Genomic DNA, 27,945 nt, shown 5'->3' with positions numbered 1-27,945 from the left:
TTGAGTACACAAGATCTTGGTGTAAATAGTTATTTAAGTGATTTTTTTATCCAAGGTGGTAGTTTGTGAACCGAAGCGGAGTTGAGGGTCGCAAAGTCACCGAGGATAATAAAAAAGAAACTTACCTAGGCGTTGTTCATTACGTTTTTTACAAAAAGAAATTAACTTATAATGCTAATATTAATCAAAATTTTAATTTTGTTTAAATCTAGCGCCAGGACGGTGTTAATACTATGGTGCCTGAATTACGAACCGCAACAATTTTTAAAACAAAAAAAAAAACAAAAAATTTTATAATAATTTACCTTTAAAAAACACCTAGGTAGCTAATTAATATGAGTTCAACACAATAATCCCTTAAGGTATTTTCACCCAAAAACCTTTGTGTCGATCTTCAAAAAACTTTTGATCTTGATGAAAACTTTCACTCATGCTACCTATGTATATAGAAAAAAATTCAAAAAATGTGTTGTAAGAGAGGATATCTACACCTATCTTGTGATGATTCGGAATAGTTAATAAAAGTACGGTAAAACCTCTCAACAAGGGACACCGATGAGGAATCTTTAATTGTCCGTTGTGGAGAGGTGTCCGTTATTCGGAGGTGTCCATTAAGGGAGGTTTTACTGTAATACACGCATGTTGTTTTTATCAGAGACTAATTTACGGGATCTATAATTTTATTTGATAGACGGAAACATTTAAATAATAAAGTTGAATAAAACCCATTGTTAAATCAAACACACAGAACTTTAATTTGAAAACCCGCGAAACGTTTTATCTACGAAGTGATGACCACTCTGTGAAAAATGCAAAAAATACAAAAAATAATAATTTGTTTTACGGTATATTAAACAAGTTATTAATTATTGTGATCCACCTAGTGTTATTTTCATCTTAGCCAAGCTTATTACTTATTAGGCACTGTCGCAGGATTTATTGTCTTAAAAAGAATGTCCTGTTTAGGTGAAAACACCTTCATGCTTCCTTGTAAAAAACGGTACTGCAAGAATAATTATTATTACGATTATAAATAATGTAAACCAAGAATATAATTTTGTTACATTTCTAATAATAGGTATAGTTTCGAGATTTTGGTGGAAATAATCTTTAAACGGAAAGATAACAATGTTACATTTACATTCTAAATTAGTTAAATATGACAGTGCACAGAGAGATTTATTAGATACCACCCACAAGCTTTCTGTTCCTAACCACCGAACTGTTACATTTGGTTTCTTCTCCTCTTACTTTATTGTCTGTTATCCAAACAAAACGCTTGAAGCATATCGAGCTTCTGTGAACCTCCAACCGACCATTTTTTGTTTCTAATAATAATTATCGTGCGATCCCGTGAACCCAGCCCGTCCCTGCGCTCGCTGAAACATCCCTCTCTGACTCGTTGTGTTGCGGGTCAGGTGGCCATCCGCGAATCACGTCCTTTAAAGATGACAGACGACCAGCAGGAATATGACAGGTCCGGGCTGCGAGCGTCGTGCGACGTCAGGGACGTCGACACACCTGTTGCTGCTTCGCTTCAGTTTCCGCTTAACAACGGATACATGCACGGTCGTTATCGTTAGCTCTCGCGCCGCCAAATAGGACCAAGGACTAGCCGCTTATCATTCCGAACGCTGGCGCATTATTTACCCGCCAACGCCCCGGAATGATTACATGCGACGCCGAACGCCGGTTCAACGCTCTTCTTTCGAACTCTTTCGGAATAAAAGAGCGAACTGTGCGTTTCCGGGCGACCACGGCGCTCGTAAATAACGGACGCTGTTCCGGGACTGAGCCGGAGGGCCACAGCTTCCTCCGTGTAGGTGAGCGAACCTGGACTAACTGATAAATTGCTTAATAGCCGGCCCGTGAGGAAATGCCGCGCGACGGATCGGCTAAACACGGTCGACGCCCTTCTTGCCACAGAAACAGCCAAAGCAAGAGGATAGCGTCCATATATCGCCTCACACGCGGCCTGTCCCGAGTTCACCGTCAAATACACAAAAGCCGCTCTTGCGAGACCAGAAAAAATAAATATTTATTACCTATGAATAAAAGACTAGTTATCATACAAAAGTTCACCACAGATACTTGATAGATACAAAAACTAGTCATCTAAACGTTGCATTGGAAAAAAACTGTACCGGAGTAGACATTAATTTTGCTCCCAATGAAGTTATGCGTTACTCATTTTATTGTTTCTCCTTTTGTTGTTTAACATTTTCCATATTTCATTATTATTTAGTTGAATCAAGATACGCTGGTGGAAAGATTTATGCAAAGGACGCCTTATTTGATCGATACGCAAATTTGTAAGGTAATGGTTACATAAACGCAACCGCTACATAAACATCAAGTTCCTTATGAAGAATCACTCTAGTGATTGCCAAGCGCCCGGCCTAAGTTTAATAAATCATTTCCAGCTCTCGGGTATTTTTTACGGTCTTTTCGGCTTCGAAGGTCGCGCTTTGCACGGGTTGAGGTCTCGGGTCGAGATTGCGGTTCTCGGTCCGGGTAATCTAGTCAAATGTATTCGCTAGGGATTCCGTATGTCGATGTTGAAGACGCCACAGAGATTGGGACCGATACTTTAGAGACGGCTTCGGTCGACAGCTTCGCCTCCACACGTATATATGAACTTGCAAATGTGAAATTGATGGCTCCTGAAATTTATTCGGATTTTTTGCTGTGCACGGAAAGGGTGCAACAAGTTCAAAAGAGAACAGGAGACACTATGCGGGTTTAGTTTAAAATAAATTTGAATTCGTATGAATCTAAAAACATATAAAAGTAAACTATTTTTTAAATATATCTAGTGATTTGGAAACTAACGGGTTACAAAAGTCGAAATAATTGGTATAACTTATTTTTTTCAATATTGTTTCTAGTGATGGTACACTTCCAGTTGGAACATCAAACATTTTAGCAAACTTTTAAATTTTCAGAATCGATCGCCTTTCAGGCCAAAGCTCCACATGACGCGCCATCTAAAGCCAGTAGCGCGCACTTCTCTTTTCGTTCTACCGTTCCCTCCTGAATCTCGCAAAAGTTTCAGTGCCGTTCACCGGCGTCGCCACCAGTGCCTGAAATCTGAAACAGCGCGCAATCTCTTATTTACTTGAATATATTTTATTTCAGCTGCAGCAGCAGTAAATCGAGACAGAGATAGGGCGAATTCTGAAACCTGTTGATTTGGAAATTTAAAAAACAAGTAACCACATGTTGATCGCGCTATTTGATACATTTCATCCCCCACCAACCCTATCAATTATGCGGTTTTTATCGAATTTCGGCGGTGTGTTTATTTCGCCGAGCTTTGGGAAGCTGCGATTTTCACTAAGTGAAGTTGAACTTTATTACGTCGTGCACGTCACTCTTGCAGGGGGTGACACACCTACGGTTCTTATTTCATTTAGCGACCCAAGACTGCTTATTACATCCCTGCTAATTCTGAAAGCTCGAGCAGGATTCGTGACGAGCGGAACGTCGGAGATGCAATTTTGTTGGGGCGCTGATTGAGCTTTCGGATTAATGGGACCAGTTTAGCTTTTTTCGTCTTCGAGTGCGATAAGTTTTTGCACGTCTGGCTTATGTAATAAGGCTGCACATCCTGATTAAAATAATAAATAGATCTGAAGCAGCGCTAAATCTGAGAGAAGGGGCACCGCTTAATTCCCCTCTCAGGGCCTCGCTCCCTGTGCCGCCATCCAAGAATCGTGCGAAGTATTTTTCAGAGATCCGGCGAGAGTCCTTTTTTTCCTTTTCCTCTTTTTCGTCTTCTCCCTGGAGTTTCGGCACGACCGTGTTTTTGTGTTCGTCGGCAGCAGGAGCCTTGCTATCCGAGCGAACTTCATTTTTCCGTATTTCATAGTTTTCCACCGCTTCTTTTTTTTGCTTACTCTTTGAGCGTTCCGCTATCTCGCTTCGTGCCGCTTTCCAAATGGGTCGCCTAAGAAAAACTCCTGCATTCGACGCGGCTTTTTTATACCCGCATATCCCAGCAGGAATATTTCCAGACTCAATAGAGAGGAAATAATATTCGCCAAATAGCAAATGGCATTCAGGGGAAGCTAGCCGTGTAACAACGACTTTTCGGGCACACAACGACTCGGCATATTTTACCCGCTTTTGTGAATTAGTTTAGGCAATAATTTTCAATCAATTTATTTTTTCCCTTTGATTTTTATTAGTCATCGTAGCAATAAACATATCACATGTGGTAACAATAACAAAACATACTCTTTTATATAAGTAAACTATTCTATTTATTTGGGTAATTTGAAGTTGAAGCAACTACTGAAGAAACAATAATTTCAAGTTGCATAGTTTGAAAAAGAAAGCGTATATCGACTGGATTTTGCCTTTTGGGGTCGTAGGGGTGTCAAGTTTCCCTTAAAACAAAAAATGTCTAATTATGCCTAATGTTGGTGTCTCCTAAAGCTGCTCCCCTAAGTGCAATTGTTGTTACAATTACATACGTAACGTTGTTACGTTATGACCGATGTAACGCCGCCATTTTCGTTATATCACGTTCGACGGTAACGCCGCGATAAACAGATATAACGCTTAACGGCGCCCATAAATCGCCGATGATTGTTTTCATGTGAGCATTCCTTGTAAAAAGACGCTCGAATAATTATCGACAAGTGTTCCATTTGACGACATTTTTACGGTCGAGTTTTTACGATTGCGAAGCGTGTCGTTCCCTTCCTTTTGAAATTACATCCCTGCGGCAGCGTCCCTCCACCACAGGTAATGAAGTGCAATTACTGCTGCTCGGCTCCGGGCGCACATATTGGCAGACGGCGCACGGATCTTCCTGCAGATGTGTGTATGTATGCGGAGGGCCGAAGGGGTCCACTAGGCATTAGGGGGGGCCCGGTGCAAACTGCAAACCCGGGTGTCGACCGGCCACCGAACCCGCAGACACAAATAAGTGCTTGACGACTAAGCCGGTTGGTTCGGAGGCTTCACCGTGTACGCACGACACCTATCACTAAGCCATTATGGGATCCGGTGAGAGGTTCCGTCAAAAAATGCACACTTCCACCGTAATGACGTTATTAACACTTAATAACTTAATAAGCCACTAGCGATGCAAAACAAGAAGCAGATGCTCATGTACAGGGAACTGAATAATTTCTGTTTGGCAGCAGGACCTACGCTTTATTCTCGCTTTTTTTATCACTTTAAGGAGAAACCCCAAATTTTGCATTTTATATACGATTAGCTCATTTGTTAATCGGTGATTATGATTAACATTTCTCGCTACTTTGGTTTTTATTATCGTTTGCTTTGTTAAACTTTTGTTTTGTTGTATAATTATGTGTTACCAAATAATAAAATTGGAACCTATGGATTTTTTACTGTATGTTTTCTTAATAAATAAGCTAGAACGTGGTGTGTGAGACGCTTTAGTTTTGCTGCATGAAAACCCTCCGCTGTAGACTAAAGCAAAATAGAAAAGCGGTTTTCGAAGTAGGACAAAGCCTCCAACACACGACTACGTCCCTCTTCAACGTCGATTTTTTCTTTGTAGAAGTGGATGCAAACGATGCGTCTGTTTTTCATGTCTAGCGCTCTTTTCGGCCATTACGCTGAACAAACGCTGGAAGTTTTTCATCGAATTTCCACCTGCCGGCGGGTTACACCGCGCGTTCGGTTAAAACCATAGTAACAAGAGCACAGCACAGCACGGGGTGCGGCATCGTACGAGAGGGTGGTTCGGATATTTTTCCTTTGTGTAGGAGAAAGGTCGAATCTTCCCCCAGCCCTAGAGCTGTGTGCGAGTTGCACCGTCGAGTTAGTTCCACCCTCTCGGGCTCCGACGGTCGGGGACTACTCACACCACCGCTCCGGTTTTATACCCCTGGTTACCCTCAGCTGAATACCCCGGCTGCCGGAGTTGTGCCGAATCATCCTCAACCCTGCAGACCTCCGGAATAGCCGCCGCCTACTCGACCCTCCAACCCCACAGCCACTCCTGCCCCTAATACTGAACGCTAGCGCTGTAAAGCGGCAAAAGGATTGTCGCATGAGATATAATGATGTAAAGGGATACGAGTAAAGAATGCTAGAGATACAAAACTACTGAAAATCTTCTAAATTATCCAGCTTTACAATAAGATGGGTGCTCTTTTATCAAAAATTAATTTGTAGGTGCAAAAATTAGATCAACGAGTCTAGTGTTGAAACTCGAAAAGTCATTTGTATCATCAAAAAATATCAATAGTTTATCTAAATTTTATCTAAAACATGTTTTACAGACATTTTGAAGCTTATTTTGTTTAATTCGGTTTTGTTTGGTGACCCGATATCAAGTCCGCATTAGCGAAACTCTACAGGGTGATTCAAAAGTACCGGACAATCTCTTGGGTACTGATAAACGACATCAAACTAAATTAAAAGTTTCTATGACATTTGTCATGTCAACAAACAATTATTTTTGTTTGAGCCTTTTTTTCACGAGATATAGCTCTTCAAAGTTAAATTTTTAAGTTGAATTTTTTGTGTTTAAGATCATATTTTTTTGACTGTAGTTAGCGGAAACGACAGTTCTTGCAACATTAATAACAAATGCCTGTTATAAAAAATCAGCAATTAATGTCTAAAAGATGTACAAAACAATTAACAAAATTGCAAATTCGTCGATAAAATAAATTCGACATCCTAGGAAACAAAAGAGCAAAAATCGATACCGTTGCTAAGGAAATCAAATTGAAAAATATATTAAAATTAAGTTGCTGGAAAAAAAAAACTTTATTTTTGTGCTTAACTGAACGTCTTCTATCCCCATACGAGAGTTTGTCCGCCTTTTTTGGAATTACCCTGTATACTGTAAGTTGCTTTTTATGGGTAGGAATTATGTGAACTTTAGAATATCTATTTATTTAATAGATATATAACTTTAATCTTAAAGTAGTTTTAAAAACAAATGAGTGATGATGTGTTTTTGTCTTTTTTGACTTAGAATATTCTGATTTAAACGGTCAAATGTACGTAAAAAATGGGAGGCTGTCATTTCACATAAGTCCAAATTCTCGCTTTTGTTCAATAGAAAACCATTTTATTTTTAACAAAAACTTTCTAAATCTCAAGATGGGAGATCACACTGAAATAAGTTATACAAACTATTCAAAAATGGTTGTTTTTCAAATTCTCTATGAAACTTGAATTTGGTGAATTTGGCTTAATTTAATTTGTGAATACTGTAACGTAAAAAGGCATGAAACACAAAACATGATAAGCACGGAAATATAAAACACAAATGAGACAAACCATAAATTTGCTACAACCTTGCTAAACAATGCGAACAACATTAAGAAAAAAGCTAATTTATTTATTGTCAAAAGATATGACGGACATGACACTACTCAGAAACTACACAATGGTCATTTGATGAAGCAGTACTGTGGATTTGAATTTGAAATGTTTAATCGCCTTAAACAATCATTTTTGAACAGTCTGTATAATTGATTATAATACTCGTAAGCTCAATATTCACACTGGAAAAATATGGAGTTTTAAATAGAAGGGATTCTGATGGTATTGTAGGTAGAATAAAGAATCTTGTAATATACATTTTCATTTATTTTACATTATTAGAAGGTAATGAAGGTATACATTTTGTTGTTCTATTTTTTGTTATTAGTAGATATTATATTATTTTAGTTGCAAAGAAAATTAAAAGAAACATTGTTTTGTTTTAAAAATGTGTTTCTCAAACGACATACGTATATATTTGCATTGCGGAAGAAGTTTCTTGGGGTCGAGCTTAGGACAAGTGTGTACTTGTGTGCATTTGAGGCTTAATTTTTTGTGCTATCGGTCGTTAGACGTCGTTAATCTCGCCAAACTTTTAATCTCTTTCTATTTGTTTCAGAACTCTACCGGAGAGCCAATCTATCGCAAAGTCGCCGTCGTGGAGAACTTCTTCGACATCATCTACAACGTCCACGTGGAACTGGAGGGCCGTCCCGGCAAGCACGCCGGTCAGAAGCGAACCTACCGTACGGTAAGCCACCAAAATCCACTATGCGAACTTTAGCATCGCATCGATCCGTTTCGGAGCGTCATTATCGTTCGTTTACGTCTCATCTTTCGTAACGGCGCGTTGCATCTGTCAGACTACAAACGAGTCGTTGCTTGATATTCGGCGGATGTAACACACCTGTTGATTGTCAATATATTTCAACGTTTGTAGTCTGGCGATATGGAAATACGGTTATTTGGTCGGAAACATCAACTCTCCGTTTCGTAGAGGGTTGTTTGCGCGCTGTTTTACACTCGACCTTCCATCCCTCTCCTATTTATTCAGACGACGTTCGCGCTACTTCTGCGAAGCGGTAATTGATTCGGTTGTAAGAGCGCGGATTCATGGCTGGTCAAGTTCGACGAGGAATCTGAGTTCTGACATCGCTGATGGAAGAATTGTGTTGTAGAGGAAGACAAATAACTTCGCGAGTATTAACAGGAAATTTGATTTTTACAACAAAGCTCTATACACGACGAATATAAATGAATTTTTTCCAAACTGGAAGTTCGGCTGTAACAATGATATGAACGAGGAATTCCAAAACGACGCAAAAATCTTACATATTTCAGTCGAGTTTGGTTAGGGAAAAACCAATTAATTGAGAGAGACATAAGCTAAATCAGGAGTCTGGACACGTGACGGCTTAATTACAGTGAAATTATTTTATACTTAATTCCAGTTTACGAGTTCCGGTCCTTAACAAGGACTCGCAAATTTTTGAATTTTCAATGAACTGTATTAAAAAATTAACTAAAATCATTGCAAGCAGAAGTTCCAAATTGATTTTTGCGTTAATTATTTATACTAGTACTAGTGTTTGCTTTTATGAAACTTTTGCAGGCTGTTAGACAAAGGCACGAAAGTTGTAATCAAATCCGTTTCTAAAAACCGTTTGTGTGAAATTCTTGCATTCTTTCTTTTGAAATCGCATCGCTGTCAGTTATGCAACTCGTTGCCGGCGCTATCTCATCTTTCGGCGGTCATTGTCGCGGCTTTCCTGCTCCCGTACAAAAACCGTCATTGAAACGCCATTCGCACGTTAACAATTGTTGTTCCAGATAACGGAGACATACGCGTTCCTGCCGCGCGAAGCCGTCACCCGCTTCCTCCTCGGTTGCACCGAGTGTCAGAAACATCCCCGGTCCCCATCGCCGGCCTCCGTTCTGCCCACTCCGAGTCCCAGCCCCACACTGCCCCTGGTCCACACCCCCGCGCCTCCCTTGCCGACGCCGCCCCCGGCGCCGCCCGCCGAGGCCCCTTACCGGGTGCCCCCGGCCGCCGAAAGCCTCGACCTCTCCCGGAGCAACGGGGAGGTGCAGAAGCCCGAGTCGCGGACCGGCACGCCGGAGCCGAAGCGCTCGAGCAACCCCCTGGACGTCTGCAACCTCACGGCGAAGGACCCGCCGAAGACGCCCCCGAAGAAGCGGCATCTCAACGGCAGCGAGCCCAAGCAGACGCCGCCCAAGCTCTGGTCGCCGGTGGAGAGCATCGAGAGGGAGCAGCAGGAGTCCAGGAAGCGGAGGGTGCTCATGGCAGGGGACATCGATTACTCGCTGCCTATCACCACCACGTATCTCAAGTATATGCGCAGCTTGGGATGCACGGACGAGGACGCCCTCAAGTTCGAAAACAAACACGTGAGTCTTGTTATTGAACACTTCTTGCATGAGGCCATCTCGCACTATTTTTACTGACGAGTTTCAGTTGACTAAAGTTTTTAGGTTTAGGGCACAGCTTTAAGACTATTACTTGTTACTTATTAACCATCATTTATTTTGTTTTACTTTATTTATTTATTTATTTATTTTTACTAACTTTCCGTTTGTATTTCTTTACTAACTTACACGTTATCCAATAAATTTAAGTCGTTTTTTAACACTATATTATTGTTGTTTTGTTTTTTCCACGGTTTCGTAAACTTACAGATTACGTAAATACTTACCTTTTTAACACGTGATTTTGAAATCTCGAAACAAATTTTGTGTCTCAGTTTTTGAGAATCTCTTCAGTGAAACAGGGGTTACTGCAGGTAAGTGGTATCCAAGGGGGATGATATCTCTTTATTAAAAATATTGAGGGCTTTGAGTAATCAGCCCTTCTCCCCCATATCCACCCCATTGTTTGAGTACCTGTCCGTTCTGCGTCTATAGGGTTTTCGATCAATAGTACATAACAACGCATCGGGGCCGAAATTGCATTCACGTGAAACACGCAGAGTGTTAATTATACACATTTCATTCTAAAACTCTAGAAATGAATATTTGCAACATCACAAATTAGTCAAAAACTCGACAATTGAGAATTGGATTATAGCTTTTGTAGCAAGTGCTTGTGAACAATGGTATTTACAAGTCTTTCTTTTTGAATAATGCGTTTTTTTATTCTATAGCTGTATAAAGCTTTATTATGAAATATTAATGGCCGTTTCGTGTGAGCATTTTGGTTTGATATTGTAGGCGCTACGATTTTTCCCATTTGGTGTTTTCAAACTACTACCAAAAAATAAAAGAATTGACAATAAAGATCAAATCCGTGGAGAAAGTAATATATTATTTTCAATTGAATTAAAATGAACTATATAACTAGGAGAAGTTGCTCGAATTACACAAATTTTTATATTTTTTCACTGCTTGCTGAAATAGAAATTCCACGCCTAAATCTAATTAGGTAGAAGTCTGAATTGAAATCTGAACCTAAAAGATATTTTTTATCTTACAGGTACAGTTTTTTAAGTAGATTATACCATTGTTTTAGGTGAGAGAAATCAAATTTTTCTCACAAGAGAGATAAAGCTGTCAGTTCTACTCACGAGTGAGAAAATCTAGCGAAAAATGGGGAAAACAATGAGACTGTTTATTTCATAACTATAACAACACAGGTCACTACGAAAACTAATACATAGAACTATGCTAATGTTACAGGCGGATATTTACTTGAATTTCTTAGATTTTTTTACAATGCACTTGGAAGATAAAACGTCGTATATCACAGGTGATCGAAATGCTGTTATAAAGCTCGTGAGAAATGCCCCACTCGTGCGCAAGCGCACTCGTAGATCAAAATTCTCACTGGCATACAATGATGCATTTTTATCACTTATAATATATATACTGTTGTTATCACTGACGTTTGTACGTTTAAAAACTTCTATAAATCTAAAAAAATCTAAAAAAATTAATGCTGAATTTAAAAAATCTGTTTATTCAGGTAGGTAAGTGTGGCTACATAACACCCTGTATGTATTAAACAAATTAGAAAAATTATCCACAATCAAAGGGTTGAAATGTTTTATATGTGACTATTGTCATATTTTCATTTTTTGTTGTCAGTAGTTTTTTTGATGTTGAATGAATATAGTTTTTTAATTGCTGTGTCACCTGCAAACTTCTGTGTAGCATAACCAGTTGCTTGACAAATAACTGCAATAAGTCTTCCTATAATGATTACAATCGTTGTAAGAGCTGCAGATGTGATTTATTTAGCTCGGCGTTGAGTGTAATAATATGGATTTGCGAATGAGGATCAAGATCTATTATTAGCGGAAGCAAAGTCGCGCGTAAGCTATAAATGATAACATTACACTTGGATAATACAACGAACGGTCTGTAACATTGAATCTTAAATGCATTTGAGAGGGTGCTACGGATCGCATGCAACAATCCCGGAAATTCGGCGTCCGGAGTAATCCGGGAATAATTAGCCCAATGTATATGTATATGCCAATTATAATTCATCGCGTTCCTGCCATAATATCCCGAGCATCCGGCTGATTGAATAATCACTTAAATATCCGTAAATCGGAGGGTCATGCCGCACTAATGCCCGACGAGGGACCTTATATACGAGGGCCCCGAACAAACAACTCATTTCAAACAGCGCCGTAATTCCGGATCCTTTCCCGACCTCAGGTTCGCACATCCCTTATCTGTGCAAACAAGGGCGCAATTCGTGCATAGTTGCGATTTTTTCGGTCGTCCGGAATAATTACGCGATGAGAAGTTTGTTTTCGTGTTCGGGCGCTTTTTTCCACCAATATCGACTCGGGAGGATGGAAGTTGAGGATGAGGGTCGACGTCAGGAAAGGACGCCGAGGATATAAAGGATACTCATCTGGCAGAGGAGTTGAGCCCGGTCAACCGAGGGGGATGAGAAAGGTTCAACCTCGAAAGGATGAATCATGAGAATCGGGGGCGGCAAGGATAAGGCCCTTTACAACGCTGGCTTCGACGATGAATGTCCCTTCTTTGTTGAAAGAACACAATTCCGACCGTTTTACTCGAATAAAACTTTCTTACGACGAACGCACGATGACGCTGGGAAACCGCAAAAAATAACGTCAATTTGATATCGAACGGGGAAACGACCAAACACTGACGCATTTTCATTAGTCCCATTTTTAAAAGCCAAAAAATTGCTTGCCCGCAAGTAACATAAGGATTTTATTATCCTTACCTATTACCAAAAAAGTTTTAATGTAGTTTCCGGTAGATAACCATAAGTAGCGAAATACCTCTCGAATTTATTCTAGTACTTCTTGAAACGAGATAAATTAAAGGAAGAGGTTGTTTTATTAGATTCTTTTAGACACGTAATGAGCACTGAATGTTGTCAACATGTTTAATAACTAGTTTTAGCTCGAGTTCCTGCTAAATTAATCAAATTTGTTTAAAATTTGTTTTGAAACACTAGACGGAAGACAAGAGCTATGTTATAACAGCACAATAAACTGAACTTAGGCATTTCAGTCTATTACATAGTAAAACTTTTCAAATTATATTGTCCCTATTTCGATTTTTGTCTCTCCTGCCATTCAAATCATTTGGGGGCTTTGGGGGTCGATATATTATTGTACTAAATCGTCTTTATATCTAAATATCTGTTTTGGACTTGGAGGGGTCGATTTCTTCCACCTCAGCATAAGCTCCTGTGCTATCGTTACCATCCGGCGCCGCTGTTGCGTAATAAAATGAGACAGGTTTGGGGCAGATGTCCGCCACATTAACATCAATCATAACCGATCCGGGCCGATAAACTCTAGCTCATAATTTTTTATTTCCATTGATTATTACACGGCAACAAGTGTCGTTTTCCTGATTGCATTCGCGGCAGCCGCGACCGCATTAACTCACCGAACCCAAATCGAAAAACTACTCCAGCAATTATCGCACCTCCGCCCCAGAAATAAATGTATATAAATTCCCGCTGCTAATAATTTTTAGTGGGCATTTTTACGTCGCCACTATAATTTCGTATATCGAGGCGATCCATAAAAACGAACTGGAATCAACGTGTTTATGTCGACCATATAAGCCCGATATGAAAAGTTCACTGTAATGACTGGAAGGGGAGCGATCGGAAAATACCCGGAACTCCGGAAATATGATCCGAGCCCTGAAAATCCCTAGATAAAATGACTCACTGTACTTACCTTTGTGACGGTTAGTGGTCGGGGACCGTTTCGTCAATCATTTCACGAGTCTGACCTAAATCCGGGAAAAACAGGCCAAAATGGCCGCGACGAGAAATAATTGATAGCTGAACAAGCGGGCGAAAAGTCTCTGCTTTGATTGAGTTAGAGAAGCAATTGTTGGCACTTATTTGTGGTGAAAGAATCAGTTGAGCCGCTGAAAGGTGTTTCACTTCAAACGAAAAGTCGCGTCTTGCGATTTTCAGTCCTTGCTTTGTTTTCAGACAGTTTGTGGCTTTTTTCAATCAGAATCCTTTTCAAGGACGAGGTCAAGATGAAGGTGCTTTGTTAATTTTGTTTCATTTATCTCTTAATCCTAATCGTTAGCTCTCATGCTAATTTCGTCGCTGGTTCTTTCATATTGGCGAAGTTGGAGTCGGTCTTAATGCTTTCATCGTGTGCATTTCGAACCGCAGCTTTATGCCACCCATTAAGCCCCCTGCGACGTCTCACAAAATCCCAGCATTCCTGCAATAATGCACCTTTGTGCAACCACGACACGCTCTCGCTCGCTAAAGCCCCGACTCCGCGTCGCATGTCTGCAGCGGCCATATCTGGCGCGATTATTGCCAATAAACCTGAATTACTTTCAATATAATCTTCTGGTGCGCCAGTTACCCGCCGTAACGACCGCGGCTGTGTGCAAGAGCATCGCCTAAATGCGCCAGAGTGCGCCCCTATATTTCACTCGAACGAGGTCAGCGCTGTTAAAAACCGCCGCCCAACCGGCTCTTGGTATTCTTTCCTGCTGCCGCTGTTGCCGACCATAAAGAGGACAAAAACGCTGCTGCGAAGACCGGGCTAAGCGGGCTACGACCCCACCTTGACGCCGACGATGTGTGCGTTGCGTTTCCGTTGCCGAGGCCGAAGACAGAGCAGAGCGTTCCGTTCCGACGATTGACTCTTACATAACGGGGAAAATTGGCGCTCCGAAAACCGCCTCCAGAAGGCCATTCCAGCTTTATGCCAATGGACTGCGAATGGCTTCCGTGAATTGTTTTACGGGACCAGGAACGATGCCAACGACGCATATTTGACATTTTGACGGCTATTTTAGGGCGAGGTGGCGCACACAAACAACGCGCGCTCATGAAGACACATAAAATAACAAAGAACAACTATCGTTAAATAAATCGGATTGTTTGTGGATAAACAGTTCCGCGAAAATCGATTCCGGCCGAGAGAATGAATATGCGTTTATGGCAGTTCGCTGCCAGCACTGAGCCTGCAGATAGATAATAATTTAGGTACAGTTATACCCAACAAAGGATTCGAAAGCCCACAAAACTAGTTCGATGGATTTTTGACAAAGTTATAGTTGAACATACCCTTTTATTCAAATAAGTACTAAGTTCTATTATTGTAAGTTTATCGAAAAAGAAAATTTGTTTTACTAGAAAGGGTGTATCTATTCTATAAATTTATTTTCCTATTTATGTGTTGACCTTCTTGTTATAAATTCATACTCTCTGCAGTGGTCGATAGTACCTTTTACTTTTTTTAAAACAACTCGAACCAGATGGGCTAATAATGTTAGTAAGCTTGTTTTTATGACAAAATTTTATACTGCTGGACATTCAATTCAATTCAGATGCTTAATACAACCGTGCAAGCCTTTTAAGGGTGACGAGAGATTTATTACTACCACTATTTTTCAAAATATGTCATTATCGAGTTTTGGAAGACAAATTTGTAACAATGTAATTCCTATATTCTCTTCAAGGAATGATTAAAAAAGGCAAATTATGTAATTTTTTTAGTTTAACTTGTATACTTGTAGCATTTTCTAATACAGTGGAGTACAGTTATAGCGAACCCGCCGCTTATAACGAACTTCCGACTATACCGTCCTATTTTTCAAGCACCAAAAATTTTTCCATAAGGTTTTAGCGAACTTGCCTATAACAAATTTTCAAATACAACGATTTAGATTTTACTAGATTTTACTTATTTTTTTATAAGAAACTTTTGTCCGAACGTTTAAAAATATTATTGAATCCCTTATGTAGGTAACAAGTGAATAACTGACTGAAAACAATTTTACCAGTTAAATGTGTGTTTTTAAGTAAATTTGATGGTTGCGCAAATATTTTAAGGGGTGATAGTAGAGCTCAAAAGAAGTCATAATAAATCAATTTCAATTTGCCTTATACGAGCGTTTTTTAGTGTGGTAAACAGGAACTTTCGAGCGGCAACGTTATTACTGTAAATCTTGCTTTATTAAAGGTGGGTGCATAAAAAATATATAGTAGGTATTCTGTTTCCTACAAACTATTTTTGTATTTTACTCCCTTACTCGTAGATGCCTTATAACCTTTTTCAGCAAAGTACTCTCTCCTGATGCTTCTTAATTACATTCTTTTGTTCTTTTCCATTATAGAATACTGGTAATAACGAGCAACTTTAAACATGCATGATTACTACATTTCTTAAGAAATAAGTTGTAATAGTTAGGTAAAACCACTTGATTATTTGACTTTGGAATGTAAACTATAATGTTCGAATAAAGTCGAGGCAAGAAGCAAAGTGCTGGATAAAATGTAGCAATTAGAGATAGAGATTAGTAGAAAGGGTAGATACGTCTGTATTTTCTAATAAGCAAGTAAGGTATTGGCCCTAAACCATTACATCTTCATTAGTATTTCTTGTCACACATTTGCCCGAGTGTCTTTTTGCCCTCATTTTTAATCGGTCCATCTTTCCCATCTGCAAAACATGTTCATTGTGTCTGCATGCTCGCAACACGGTAATCCTTTCGTCGTTGTGGTATAAAAATCGCAATTAATCAGTCCCAGGGGAGCAAGTGGCATTAACGTGGTACATTAAAAATGAAAAAGCGGCGATATCGAGGCAGAGCCAGGCCAGCTTTCATCGTCCTGTTTTTGCCGGTTAGAAGAGAAACATTACGATTCCAAGCGGGTGCCGTTGGAAGCCAAGCCAGACCGGCGCGACTGCCTTCGGCGACGGCAAAGAAACAACGTCCGCAGCTATTTCAGCCCGACTAATGTAGCGGCCATGTGACCCCTGCCAGATACTTTTTGCACGGCTTCTAAGCCGGCACACCGACCCCACAGAGCGGCAACGCGAACCCAATCGAACACGCGCAATTAAAACTAGCTACACGCACTAATAACGTGCTCCGGGGCGACCTTAACTTTTTTAAGGATTAACACCATGTGCACTAATTGTCCGTGAATCCCCCTCCCAGTTAAGACCCGGTCCACGCGTCAAAAATCAATCAGCTCCAACAATGTTTGCCGGCGACAGAGCCCTCGCCCGGCCCTGATTATTTTCATTGTGGATTCGCAGTGGGGTTGTCCGGCGTCGTCAGGATCCGGCCGAAGGATATTGAGTGATAGTCCTGGGGGTGCGAAGGGGGGAGTGCGTCGGAAGGACTCAGCGACGGCAGAGAGAGAGTAGATTGATTAGTGGGGTGTCGGGTGCGTGCGATATTGCCGTACACCCCCACAGATAAGGGTGCAGACAGGCAGGCAACGAGGCCTCCCGTCCGTCCGCTTCAAATGTCAGCCGTGATGGCGATATTGGTCGGGGGAGTGCTGCGGGTTTCGACTCCCTCTCATCCCCACATACCGTGTTTAGGACTGGAAATGTAAACGGCGCACCTAACCGTTGCAATTGGGGCGAGGCGCCAATCGAAAAAGTATCATCGGGCAATTGCAAGTTTATGGGGTAAACGAGTGAAGGTTAATGACGGAAGGGCGCACACGGGGTTACCAGGTTTATTTCAGAAACTCAGGGAGATATCATGAGAAATAACTAGTGTAGGCATAAATCATTTTAAGCTCAAGAAGCTCGACCTTTGAATTTGCGATGTGTAAATAAAGCTCGTTTCGAAACATTGGAGATTCTAAATAGCATGAAAAACAAAATTATCTACTTACTAGGACAGACATAGATACCATCATTTAGATCATCATTATCTTTCATGACTGTTGGATTTATTGTTTTGTTAGTACATATGTGGATTATTTGACCAAGGATAATTATTTCTTTGCCTTAGTTATCATTCTATCAAACGATTTGAAACTTAAAACTAAAATGGATAATCTAATACAAGATCGAACGAAAGAATTAAGCTCATTTCTTTCTGTTTTTCTACAAAAAAGGGTTACTACATTGAAAAGTATATATTTACTTCTGTTACAAATATTTCTGGAAAAATAAGAAAAGACGAATAAAAATTAGTTGACTTATTATAGTATTACCATACGTCTCTGTTTTAAATAGTGACAGATGGACATGTTTGTCTTATTACTCATATTTTTACATATGCGGGTGATTAGAACTACAGGCAGAAGGGTTACCATTACCCAGGAAAATCTATTAGCGGACCCCAGATTGCACTTTTTGGGTGTTGTCATACTTTTTTAATATGTAAACTTATGTAGCAGTAACGTCCAAACACATTATATGAATTTCACATCTCTTGAGAGAAGTAACAATGACTTTTTGCTTCGGTTGTTTTGATTGCCATACTTACTAGGTTCGGCAAAACTTCGCACATAGAGCCTACTTTTTGCTCCTAATAATATAATCTACTACATCTTTGATTCTCTATTTTATACATTTTTTTTTAAATTAGTAATGACTTATACTTAATAAATATGACATGGGTATAAAAATAACTTTGTTTAGATACAGGCTGCGTAAAAACCGGCGCACTAACTCAATGGTTTGTGGTAGAGAAATGCTTAGATACTTATAAATGTAAATATAGTAAAAAAAAATTGTTTACAATCGTGACCGCATAGAATTTGATCAACAATAAAAATGAATTATTTTTTAAACGGTTTCCTAAAAAATAATACCCAGTGTTGGCACATCTATACATTTTAATTTTTTATTTTTGAATTTTTATAACTCAAAAATTCTGCTAGGGACTGCTACTAAATTTAAAAATAATAATTCATCATTGTGTTAGGGAACGATTACTTAGTGTGAGACATAAAAACATTAAAAAATAATGAAAATTGAAGAAGTTAAGAAAATAAGTTTGTAGCTCCAGAATTTTTTAAATACGACATTCTGAATTTTTTAAGATTTTTTCCGTGACCTACACTTGCTTCTCAACAACCTACCACTGAGTTTGTGCGTTAGGTTTTGAGCAGCCTGTAGTTACCGATTTATTTACAATTTTCTGCTTTTCATTTTTGAAGCTTTTAGTTACCGGTGACATAAATTACTACCTACTTTCAGCACAAATTCATAAAACCTACTACCCGAATAAAACAAAAAGTTGTAAAAATAATTCATTTCATAATTTCATTTCATTTGTCCTTATTGATTTTCTAATACCTTTGACAAAGTAAATGATCGCATTTACTTACTTTAGTTGTCAATTTGACAAAATATTTAGTTGTTCTGGTTCTGAAAGGTAAATGGCAAATAATTAAGGGATTTTAACACAAGATGCACAACTTTCGCTCCTTAGATGTTCAACTCCTGTAGCAAAAAGGATTAGGTTTAGGAAAAGGAAAAGTGTAAAGTGTTTCGTTTTTAATTTTAATCAAAGGCAAGGGTTTTAAAAGCATAAAAACTTTAGATTTACATAAGTTTCTGCAGGAATCGATATTTACTTTCAGAATATCTTAACGAAGGTGCGAAATGTAATTTTTAGACTAAAATATTTTCGTGAGCTTTGCAGTCTGGTAAAAATTCAAAAACGCAAACATGTTTGTGCTACATCTTAGGTATTAAAAAAATAATCCGTCACGTCTGGCAACAAATTCGCAATTACGTAATTGGCGTTCTATCCTTCCCCGCCTTTTCCCTCGAACGCCCTATAATTAATTAGCAAGTTTTCAACGTCACCTCCTCCATTCAACAGCTCCATCACACAAGTGTTTTATTTGTTAGCAAACAGACTGTAAAGTTGGCGCTACATCGCCTGAAATTGTTTCATTCATTTTGAGAGAGTTGCCGAAAAAAAGACAAAAATTATGTTGTGTACGGATATCTGGATGTTAGAGGCGATCTAATGAAATTGTCGCATCAACTAATTGATCCCCGTTTGTAACGATTACACATTTTGTTTTATTTCCTTTTGTACTGATGCTCTCTAAACTCTCTGACCTGTTGATTGTTGATAAACGGCTACTTTATAACCAATTTAGCACGCACGCCGCTCGATCAATTAAAAAATACAAATAAATTTACACACGCAAATTGACCAGACCGCATTTAATCAATGTTTTTATTAGAGGATGTTTGGACGTAATTAAAAGTTTGTTTAATTTTGCGGTTTTTTACTGTTTGTTCGATAGATTTTGCGGCGGAAATTGACGTAAAAACAATGGTTCACCAGCGAAACCACACCGGGACGGTGAACAAATAAACACAGCTGGGCAACGATTAATAAGGTGACTTTTACATTTGCCCCCTCCCCAAAAATTTACACAAAATAATAAACTTCCATATATAGACCAAATCAGGAAGCTTTACCAGGGAGTGAGCTTTTCCTTTGTTACTATGCCACAAGTTCATCTCTACTTGTGTAAACATAACAGCTATGAAATACATTTGAGTGCCTACACATAGATGTACTTATCAATTTGGTAAATGAACTTGCATTCAACAAAAGTTCTCCGACCCAGTGCCAACAATTCGTACACTTTCGGAAAAGTAGATTTGATTTTGAAGCGCAACCCTCGCCGTGTGACTCATCCGTAACATGATTGAGCTCCTGTTTTACTTTTTCACCCACTCCAATCAAGGTGATCTCCCAGTCCACCCCCAGACCCCCAATTACCGCGCCGCCCCTCCCGCTTTCGATTTCGAATCAAGTAAGCAATTCGGCGAACGACACAGATATTAACTTGTTTTTGTCGGCGGCGATATTAATAGCTGTTAATGCCGGCCACAACAGCAACTGTTGTACGTGTTGCGAAATTCAATTAGTCCGGCCCTATTCAATATTCCGAGATAAATAAAAAGATACGTATGTGTTGTTTGGCAGCCGCCCCAGGGATATCTGCGGTGGCGTATAACTATAGTCGTGCCGGGGACGGGGCGGACAGTTAGGTTCGTCCTGGGGTGGTGCGTGTGTGTGACCCCCGGGGGTGTCGGGGCGGAGGACAGCGGTATCCAGGGTGGACACTATCGATCAAACACTGGCCGGGGTCGTTCGGACCGAATATGCGTGGGGATGGGGAAATATATACCGAGCTGCCGCAGTGGTTGTCAAACGAAAACCCAACAACCACTCCAATTCAAAAACGGCAACAACTCGAACACCCATCTTGCACAATAATCAATAATTTCGACTAATTCCATCAAAAATAGCAAATCAGAAATCGCTAGGGCGAAGTAGCGCTGCGGAATTGCTTTCGGTGGAAGTGGTGTAATTAGCTTCTTTTTTCGGTAATTAGGGCCGGTCCTTGGGGGTTCCTTCTCACCCCCTGTCAATCGGATATCCGGTCTTAGGTTTTACGCAGCCTCCCTTGAGACTTCGGTTCTTGTTCGGTTGCTGATTCAGCTGTCGAATGCGAACGCGCAAAAAATATACACAACGAGGAATAAACTTGGGTTTTTCCTCAGGTTTAAAAGGATTACGACATTGTTGGAGGTCGATAGAAGGATAGGAAACTGGGTTAAAACATACGGCCGTTGTTTAGGGCATTGAAAGGAAGTTCTTTGATTTGGCCAGAAGTGGGAATGTATTACTAGAATTAATTTGGAATCAATGGAAAATAACATTTCTGTGGCGTTACTTAAAGACCCAAAATCAAAAGCTTGAAATTGTATACGTAACGGAAGAATAAAAACAATGTATCATTGTAACAAAGTTGTGCCGATGAAGAAATGTGTTTTATTAGTAGGACTGCTACCAGAGGTTAATATAAAAAGGATAATAAGGAAAAACAAAGGTATAATCGTAAAAAAGGATAATAACAAAAATTGGATGTTATGGGCTGGAATATTTCATAGTTGCTACAATAATATAATAAATTAAGATATTAAACGCAGAAGATGGCAAGATTGCTTGTACTAAAAGTTTCCATGTGGAAACTGGTCTCCGAACGCACACGCTGTATTCCAGAATCGCGGGCAAATATTGACGCGTTTTTCTTCCCGTGAGAGTATCCAGTTTGAAAAAACACCGTCCATAACGAAGGCCGATTTATGATCCGTTGAGCAATTCCGTTTTGATTGAATCCTTACTCCACTTCTGCAATCGATTAACTGGGTAACAAGACCGAGCGCGAGGAGTAATTAAGTACTAATCTTCGATTTAATGATCCCGTCGCACTGACAAACAAATCGGTATAAAAGTGACAATTTCGGAGTGGCGTGGTGAATTGTCAGCGAGAATCTGTAACATGAGAGAGGCCGAGAAACGTGAGAATTAAAGCGAACGTGGAACCCCATCAAAATGCAGATTTTCGCCGAAGACGGCTTCACACGGTTCTGTGTGTCGTTTTATCGTCGCGTAATAATCCCGTTTTATTCCCAGTAATTGAAGATGCAACGTCGTCAGCGTTAGTCGAGCGTGAACCACTTAAAAATGCATAAACTTAGGCGTAAACCGCCCCCGACCCTTATACAATATGTAAAATTTAAATTGGACCGGGCCAGCCGCACACCCTTTTTGCACTCGGACCCTCGACCCGGGATAAATATGGATTTGATTAAGGCGGATTTTTTCGCTAATTGACAAGTGGGGACAGGCCACACAAGGAAACATGCGGAGGTTATTCCATTTTTTCGTCGAAAACTAAAAAGGAAAAAACATGTTCTACTGCATTTAGATTAATGAGGGGCTTTAACAAATTGGTGCTTTGAATTGTGATTTAAGATTTTTAATTCTTATCTAGGGGGTTTGTGCATTAGCAATAATTATCCGTTCTTTTATGTTCCACGCTACTGCTGGAGTCATACACCTGCCCGGAAGAAATAATTTAATTGGGAGTATTCTAAGTGACGGACTATTAGGTTCGAGAAATTTGTACTTGGCGATTGTTCGTCCACCTACTCCACTTTTGTATTGTTCGTGTTTGCGTGTGTCTATTTTTGAGTTACTTCTCTAAATTCTCCATCTCCTTTTTGAAAGCATCGCCCCCAAGGCCTCAATCCGGAACGTTTCCTTTAATTGATAAAATCTTGGGTTGCGCGACGTTGTTGCGGTATTCCTCGTCGTCTGTATAAATTCACCTTTTCTGGTATCGAAGGCGGCGTGGGTGGCTGGGCGAGTGGGTGTCTGAGTCCCTCTAACCCCGGTTTCGTACTGCTGTGCTGTGGCGCCCCTCGGGGCTCAGACCTGCCAGATATCCGAAACGAGGACTGCCGCTGCAATTTACTTGATGAAGGGTGGACTGGGGGAGCGCTCTAGAGAACGCCGTTTCGTCTGTATCTCTCCCGTATACACCCCGACCCAACACTCCTTTACCACCCTTGATATTGAAACGCTAGATACGCCGGAAATTGCCAGCCTTGCAACTTGAAAAACTAAAAGTGGAACACTAAGTGATAGCAAGACCAAGAATTTCCCTATTTGGGATCACATAAAGAATGAATTATTGATTACAACACTCGAAATAGCGCTTTTAAAAACTTGACAACTCTATACTCGGCTCTAGCATAACTAGTTTAAGGCGACACACAACAAGCTCTTGTGACAAGAGATGGCGCAAAAGTAATTATACAATTTAGTGTTTTTTACGTTGCTGGTGGGGAGCAATTTTTTTGAGAGTAGTTTTGGTGTTCGTGGGGCGAAAAAGTGTTATCGATCGTGCCCCCGTGTACATAATGTCAAAGGCACGGTGAATCGTACCCTCGTCCAAGTAGGCGAGCTTGCACCCCTTGGAAACCTTATATTAGCGAGTGCTCGGCGTCCACCGCCTCTCGCCCCGCGACGGATCCACTTCGACCCTCGAGGATAGGGAAGGGTCATCAACTCACCCCAGCGGCGGGGGCGGTAGGTGGACAGCCGGATAAGGGTTCACACGAGGTGGGTTGATGCTTACCCTTATTGCGGTTCGGTGCTTTCCTTGCTCCGAGCTTTATTTTGTTCGGATGGATTTCGAAGGCTCTTCCACGGACCGAACACTGCTCAAAAATTTAGCTCGTTATGGGGGCATCGCGTGCCACCCCTTTAAATACTCACAACGGTCGGAATAAACCGAGCGGGATTTATAAGCTGTCCTGCGGTGCTCTTGTAAATTGAACACAATTTATGCAAACTAAAGGTTCAACTACTTCGAACGGCATTCTTCGAGTGCTTCGATGCTTCTAACATACATCAAACTTATTTCGAATAGGAAACGCTGTTACTGTCGCGGTGCGGAACCGTTCAATTAAGAAAAGACATCCTGCTGAAGTTATTTATGAATGGCCGGTTCAAGTGAAAGGCATTTCCACGATGTTATCGCCACTTACTCTATTTAAAAAAACATATACAAAGTAATCATTTTCGTAAATTTGGATTATTTTCAATAACCTCGTATTACTACTCGTTTCACATTTTTTAAATAATTGGCTGTTACGCCATCGTTTTGCTCAGCATAAATATCGATATTCTCCATGTTTTGTGAAAAGTACTCGGTTTACTACTAAGCCATAAAATTACCAAATATGGTGGAGTAAGAAACTTTTTAAACTGTTGCCGGAATTTTATTTTCCTTTTACCGTGTAGTTTTGAGGTGAAGTTACAATTCTGTCACTGGCAGAGCGGGAATGGCTTTGAAACTATCTAATTTTATGACGTTGGTAGTAAACAGTTCCGCATCTCCAATTTCCATTGGCGATGCTACATAGACCATTTTTTGAGCGTTGCTCTTGAAGTTGTCGCTTAATTAGCGCTTCCTCTGCGCATTCAGTCTAACGTTACACCTCTAGGTGCACACGTGCCTGCGTCCAATTTCGTGTGACCGGAAGCAGGGCTAATGCACCCCCGGATTGCGTGGCAAATACGCCTCGAGGAGGTGTTTCAGAGAGGGATATGTGGCGAAATTGCTGGAATAAAATGTTATTCCGAAAAAGCTGCAAATTGAGTTAATAGTAACACAAGTAGGCAAAGAATGAAAAAAGCGGGGGTTTGAGAGATATCCTCGGTGGAATTCCTGCTATTAAATTTATTTCGGTCTCGTGCAAAATAAACTAGAATATTTCTTTGTCGCTTGATAATTTCATTAATTTTGTACGGGCTAATCCTCCCTTTTATCTGTTTTTCTGGTCGAGATGAAGAAGCTTACCGCTGGCCCCGTAACCGGGATTAAATTGGTCCCCGTCTGGGTTAATTATTTATTTAGTCCGAAGAGATACAGAGAGTCCTAAATGGGGTCGGTGTGTCCTTCCGAACAAAATATCTTGAATAGAGCGCAGTCAGGGCCAGGACCGACCGTCATCCGGGTCCGAAGGGGTTTCTTGAGGACAAAGGGTTGTTTGGAAGCCACCCTTCCGGACAAACGCAGCGCTCTATCGCAACCCCTTGCAATTAGTGAGAGCATATTGGGTCTTTCGATAGATTTAGACTACTGACCCGGCGCTCGACCCATTAGTTTCATTACAGAGATCAATGGAGACTATCTCCGTCGAATATTTGTAATTCATATCAGAACAATGAAAGAGTCGTTTGTCCGAGACCTAAAAACTACAGCTACGTGTAATTTATCCACGTCACGACGATACCGCCGAGTAATCGAGACGCACAATTTTTTTACGAAGGGCTCGACCACCCGCCCACCTAGACAACCACTCGTCCCAAATTGGTGCAAAAGAAGCTTATTTATACCAATTCACGAAAAGGTCATCCACCTGGGGGATGAAAGTGACTTCATTTTAATTATATTCACATTTTTGTTGATGACTTTTGAGGGGTGGTTAGCACGATATCTGAAATTAGTTTGTAGGTAATTTGCAAAGACGTGGATATAAACAGCGCTAAGCAGGGGTTAATCAGCTGAAGTGGCAGGGATTACCGAATTAAAGGGATGATTAAACTAACTGATACCGTGACTGAATTTTGCGAAAAACATGAAAACCACCGAATAATTAACTTAATTTACTTTGCAAATATTAAATGTAGAAACGCCCGGGGGAGGTTTAAGAATAATCGAAAAGGCTTGCGGTTAAAATTAAATCAGGATAACACAAGAGATTCAAAATTTTATGCAATGCCAGAGTTCTAGCACTGAAAAAACAACAGTAAAATACTCGTAATCACGTCTCAGTTTTCAGAGGTTCTTATTTAACCATTTGAGAGATCAAAAAATGTCATTTTTAACTTGTAGAACTGATAAGCGTCTCAACGTTGATTTCGTGGTCGGGAGCGGTGGGTGAGCGCTTAGATGCCGGCACGATAGACTTGCTCTGATTATGGGCCTCACCTTCGCTCCGAGTAAAAGTCTCATTGAAAACCTTTGTAGTGTATAATGGGACGCAATGTAATGTCCCACATGAACACACAGTTCATTGAGCGGCTTCCTCTACCTACATTTCTTCGGTTCCTTACTCCCAGCGTAATCAAACAGTTCGTTCCGCCGCCTCCGCCTTCGTACCTCATAGATCCAAATGCATAAATTCCACGTCCAATGTTGAGTTTGAAATTGCGACTCGCCACCGGAATTGTCACGATGCCGACACGTGACACGTTTTTTCAATGTTGAAGATACTCCGGACTGTGATTAAAGTGAGGATTAAAACCGGAACGAGGCTCGCTTTTTCGCACATTTTCGTAATGGTTTGGGAAAAGCCGGCCCCACCCAGCGCACACCCATCACATGTGGGTTTTTGCGAGAGAAGCGTTTTTAATTTGGCTAATTAGAAGGATGACAAGGACATCAAGCAAGATCACCTTCTACGGCAGGCAATCAAACTGATGCTAAACATGTCTGAAATGAGGGAGAATCGCATAAAATGCTGAATTTAAGTGAATTGATAATGGAAGTTGACAGAACAAAATGCGGCATGCAACATTTTAAACTACGGTAATGAAACAGTCGCGGATTATATTATTAAAGGCACTTAAGTCATAAACACAACTTAAATGCTAAGTAATGGATACCTTCATCTTGATTATTATTCAGAATTGACAGTTAGTGCTTTGTTATTGGCCACGCTGTGATTAAATGGGCTGCTGAAGAAATATTTCACCTCAAGGATCAGAGGGTTTTTTCCTTATCGTAGAGAGGAATTTTAGGAAATTTTTCTGCAGATTTATGTCAGCGAAAAAAGTGACAATTCGAGTAGTTTTTCGACTTTGGTCAAAAAAGCCACAAGCCATGATTTAATTTTTCTAACAAAATTACATTTATCTTCGTTAATATCCCATACCCTCATATCCAATAAAGCTTCTGTGCCGGCAAACATTTAGCGGCATTAAATTTGTTCTCAGAACTTTATAATATAAAAGCCACTCAACCAATTTGAACACTCAGTATTGCCCGCGTTTGGCATAAAACCCTTTCCATACTTGTGCTCCAACAATAAAGTATTTTTATGGAACGCAACATTTCGTTACTATTTCGCTATCGGAGTCCCTTTGTGCTTTATGCACCCTTCTTTGCGTATCTCCACTGCAATGAATAGCAAATTTCGCAAAACGTCCTTTGGCCCATAACAATGAGCTCCCCTCGTCATAGCAGTGACAGTAATCTCATTACGGACTTTAGCGATATAATCCTGCAAGTACCTACAGGCGCACAAGCACCATTTTTCGAAATTTCGAGGGTCGTGTGTTAAAAAATCGCGCCTCTTCAGCTGCACACCCGATTAGAGCTTAGTCAACCCCCGAAAGTCGACGTTCCTTCCTGTATATTTTTCATCCCTTCCGATAAAAATCCCGCGGCCGTCGAAAAGTGCAAGCCCACCTAAATCCCACCTCTTCTCGGCAACAGATTCCCGCAGATCGGCCTTTGGACGTGAATATATATCAGAGTCGGAGCGCAGCCGTGGCGGCATTTTTCTCCAGATAGTTAAAATATTCAAGCTGCGGCGTAACGCAGAATGGCGTGTGGGGTGCTGGGCTCGGACAAAGCCCCGGTGTGGGTGGCTCGTTCTCCTGGGGAGACACGCAACCACCCCCGCACCGCATGACATGTGAGACGACGACAAAGAAGACAAATGTGCACTTCTAAGGTTGCCAACGAAAGGAAAAAATTGAGTGCGGCTTCGTCATGTCAGAAACAACTCGGGGCCGAAAACGGCCCGAGATGCGGCAAAAAGGAAATTGCCGGATTGGGGCAATTATCGTCGTTTTTGTCGGGGTTCTTGCGAGAAACAAACGGATGCAGCGGCCATAACGGTGCAGCGCAGCGGCCGACAGGCGACCCACGAATGGTCATTTCCGAAATTTTTCAAAATATTTTACCGGCTCCACGATTATAAAAATTTATTTGTACCAGTTGTCGTGTTTACTTTTTTTGACATCCGAATTTGAAAATTTGGATATTACGATTACGATCTCTTTTGTTTTTCCTCATTGTTG

At 40.5% G+C, this 27,945-nt stretch overlaps 1 protein-coding gene across 3 annotated transcripts in view; it reads left to right on the top strand.

Annotated features, from left to right (window-relative positions):
• LOC664605 (uncharacterized protein) overlaps nucleotides 1–27,945 on the top strand; it is a 111,573-nt gene that overhangs the window by 58,048 nt on the left and 25,580 nt on the right. For all 3 annotated transcript variants that reach the window (XM_008197812.3, XM_008197813.3, XM_008197811.3), the window contains exons 2-3: nucleotides 7,883–8,014; nucleotides 9,094–9,672. In XM_008197812.3, coding sequence (XP_008196034.1) covers nucleotides 7,883–8,014; nucleotides 9,094–9,672 — 711 coding nt within the window. The remainder of the gene's footprint in view (nucleotides 1–7,882; nucleotides 8,015–9,093; nucleotides 9,673–27,945) is intronic.

Source organism: Tribolium castaneum, chromosome 3 (assembly GCF_031307605.1).
Source record: "Tribolium castaneum strain GA2 chromosome 3, icTriCast1.1, whole genome shotgun sequence".
In the NCBI taxonomy this organism is placed as follows: domain Eukaryota; kingdom Metazoa; phylum Arthropoda; class Insecta; order Coleoptera; family Tenebrionidae; genus Tribolium; species Tribolium castaneum.
The sequence above is the reverse complement of the archived record's forward strand: the minus strand, read 5'-3'. Positions and strand labels throughout refer to the sequence as shown.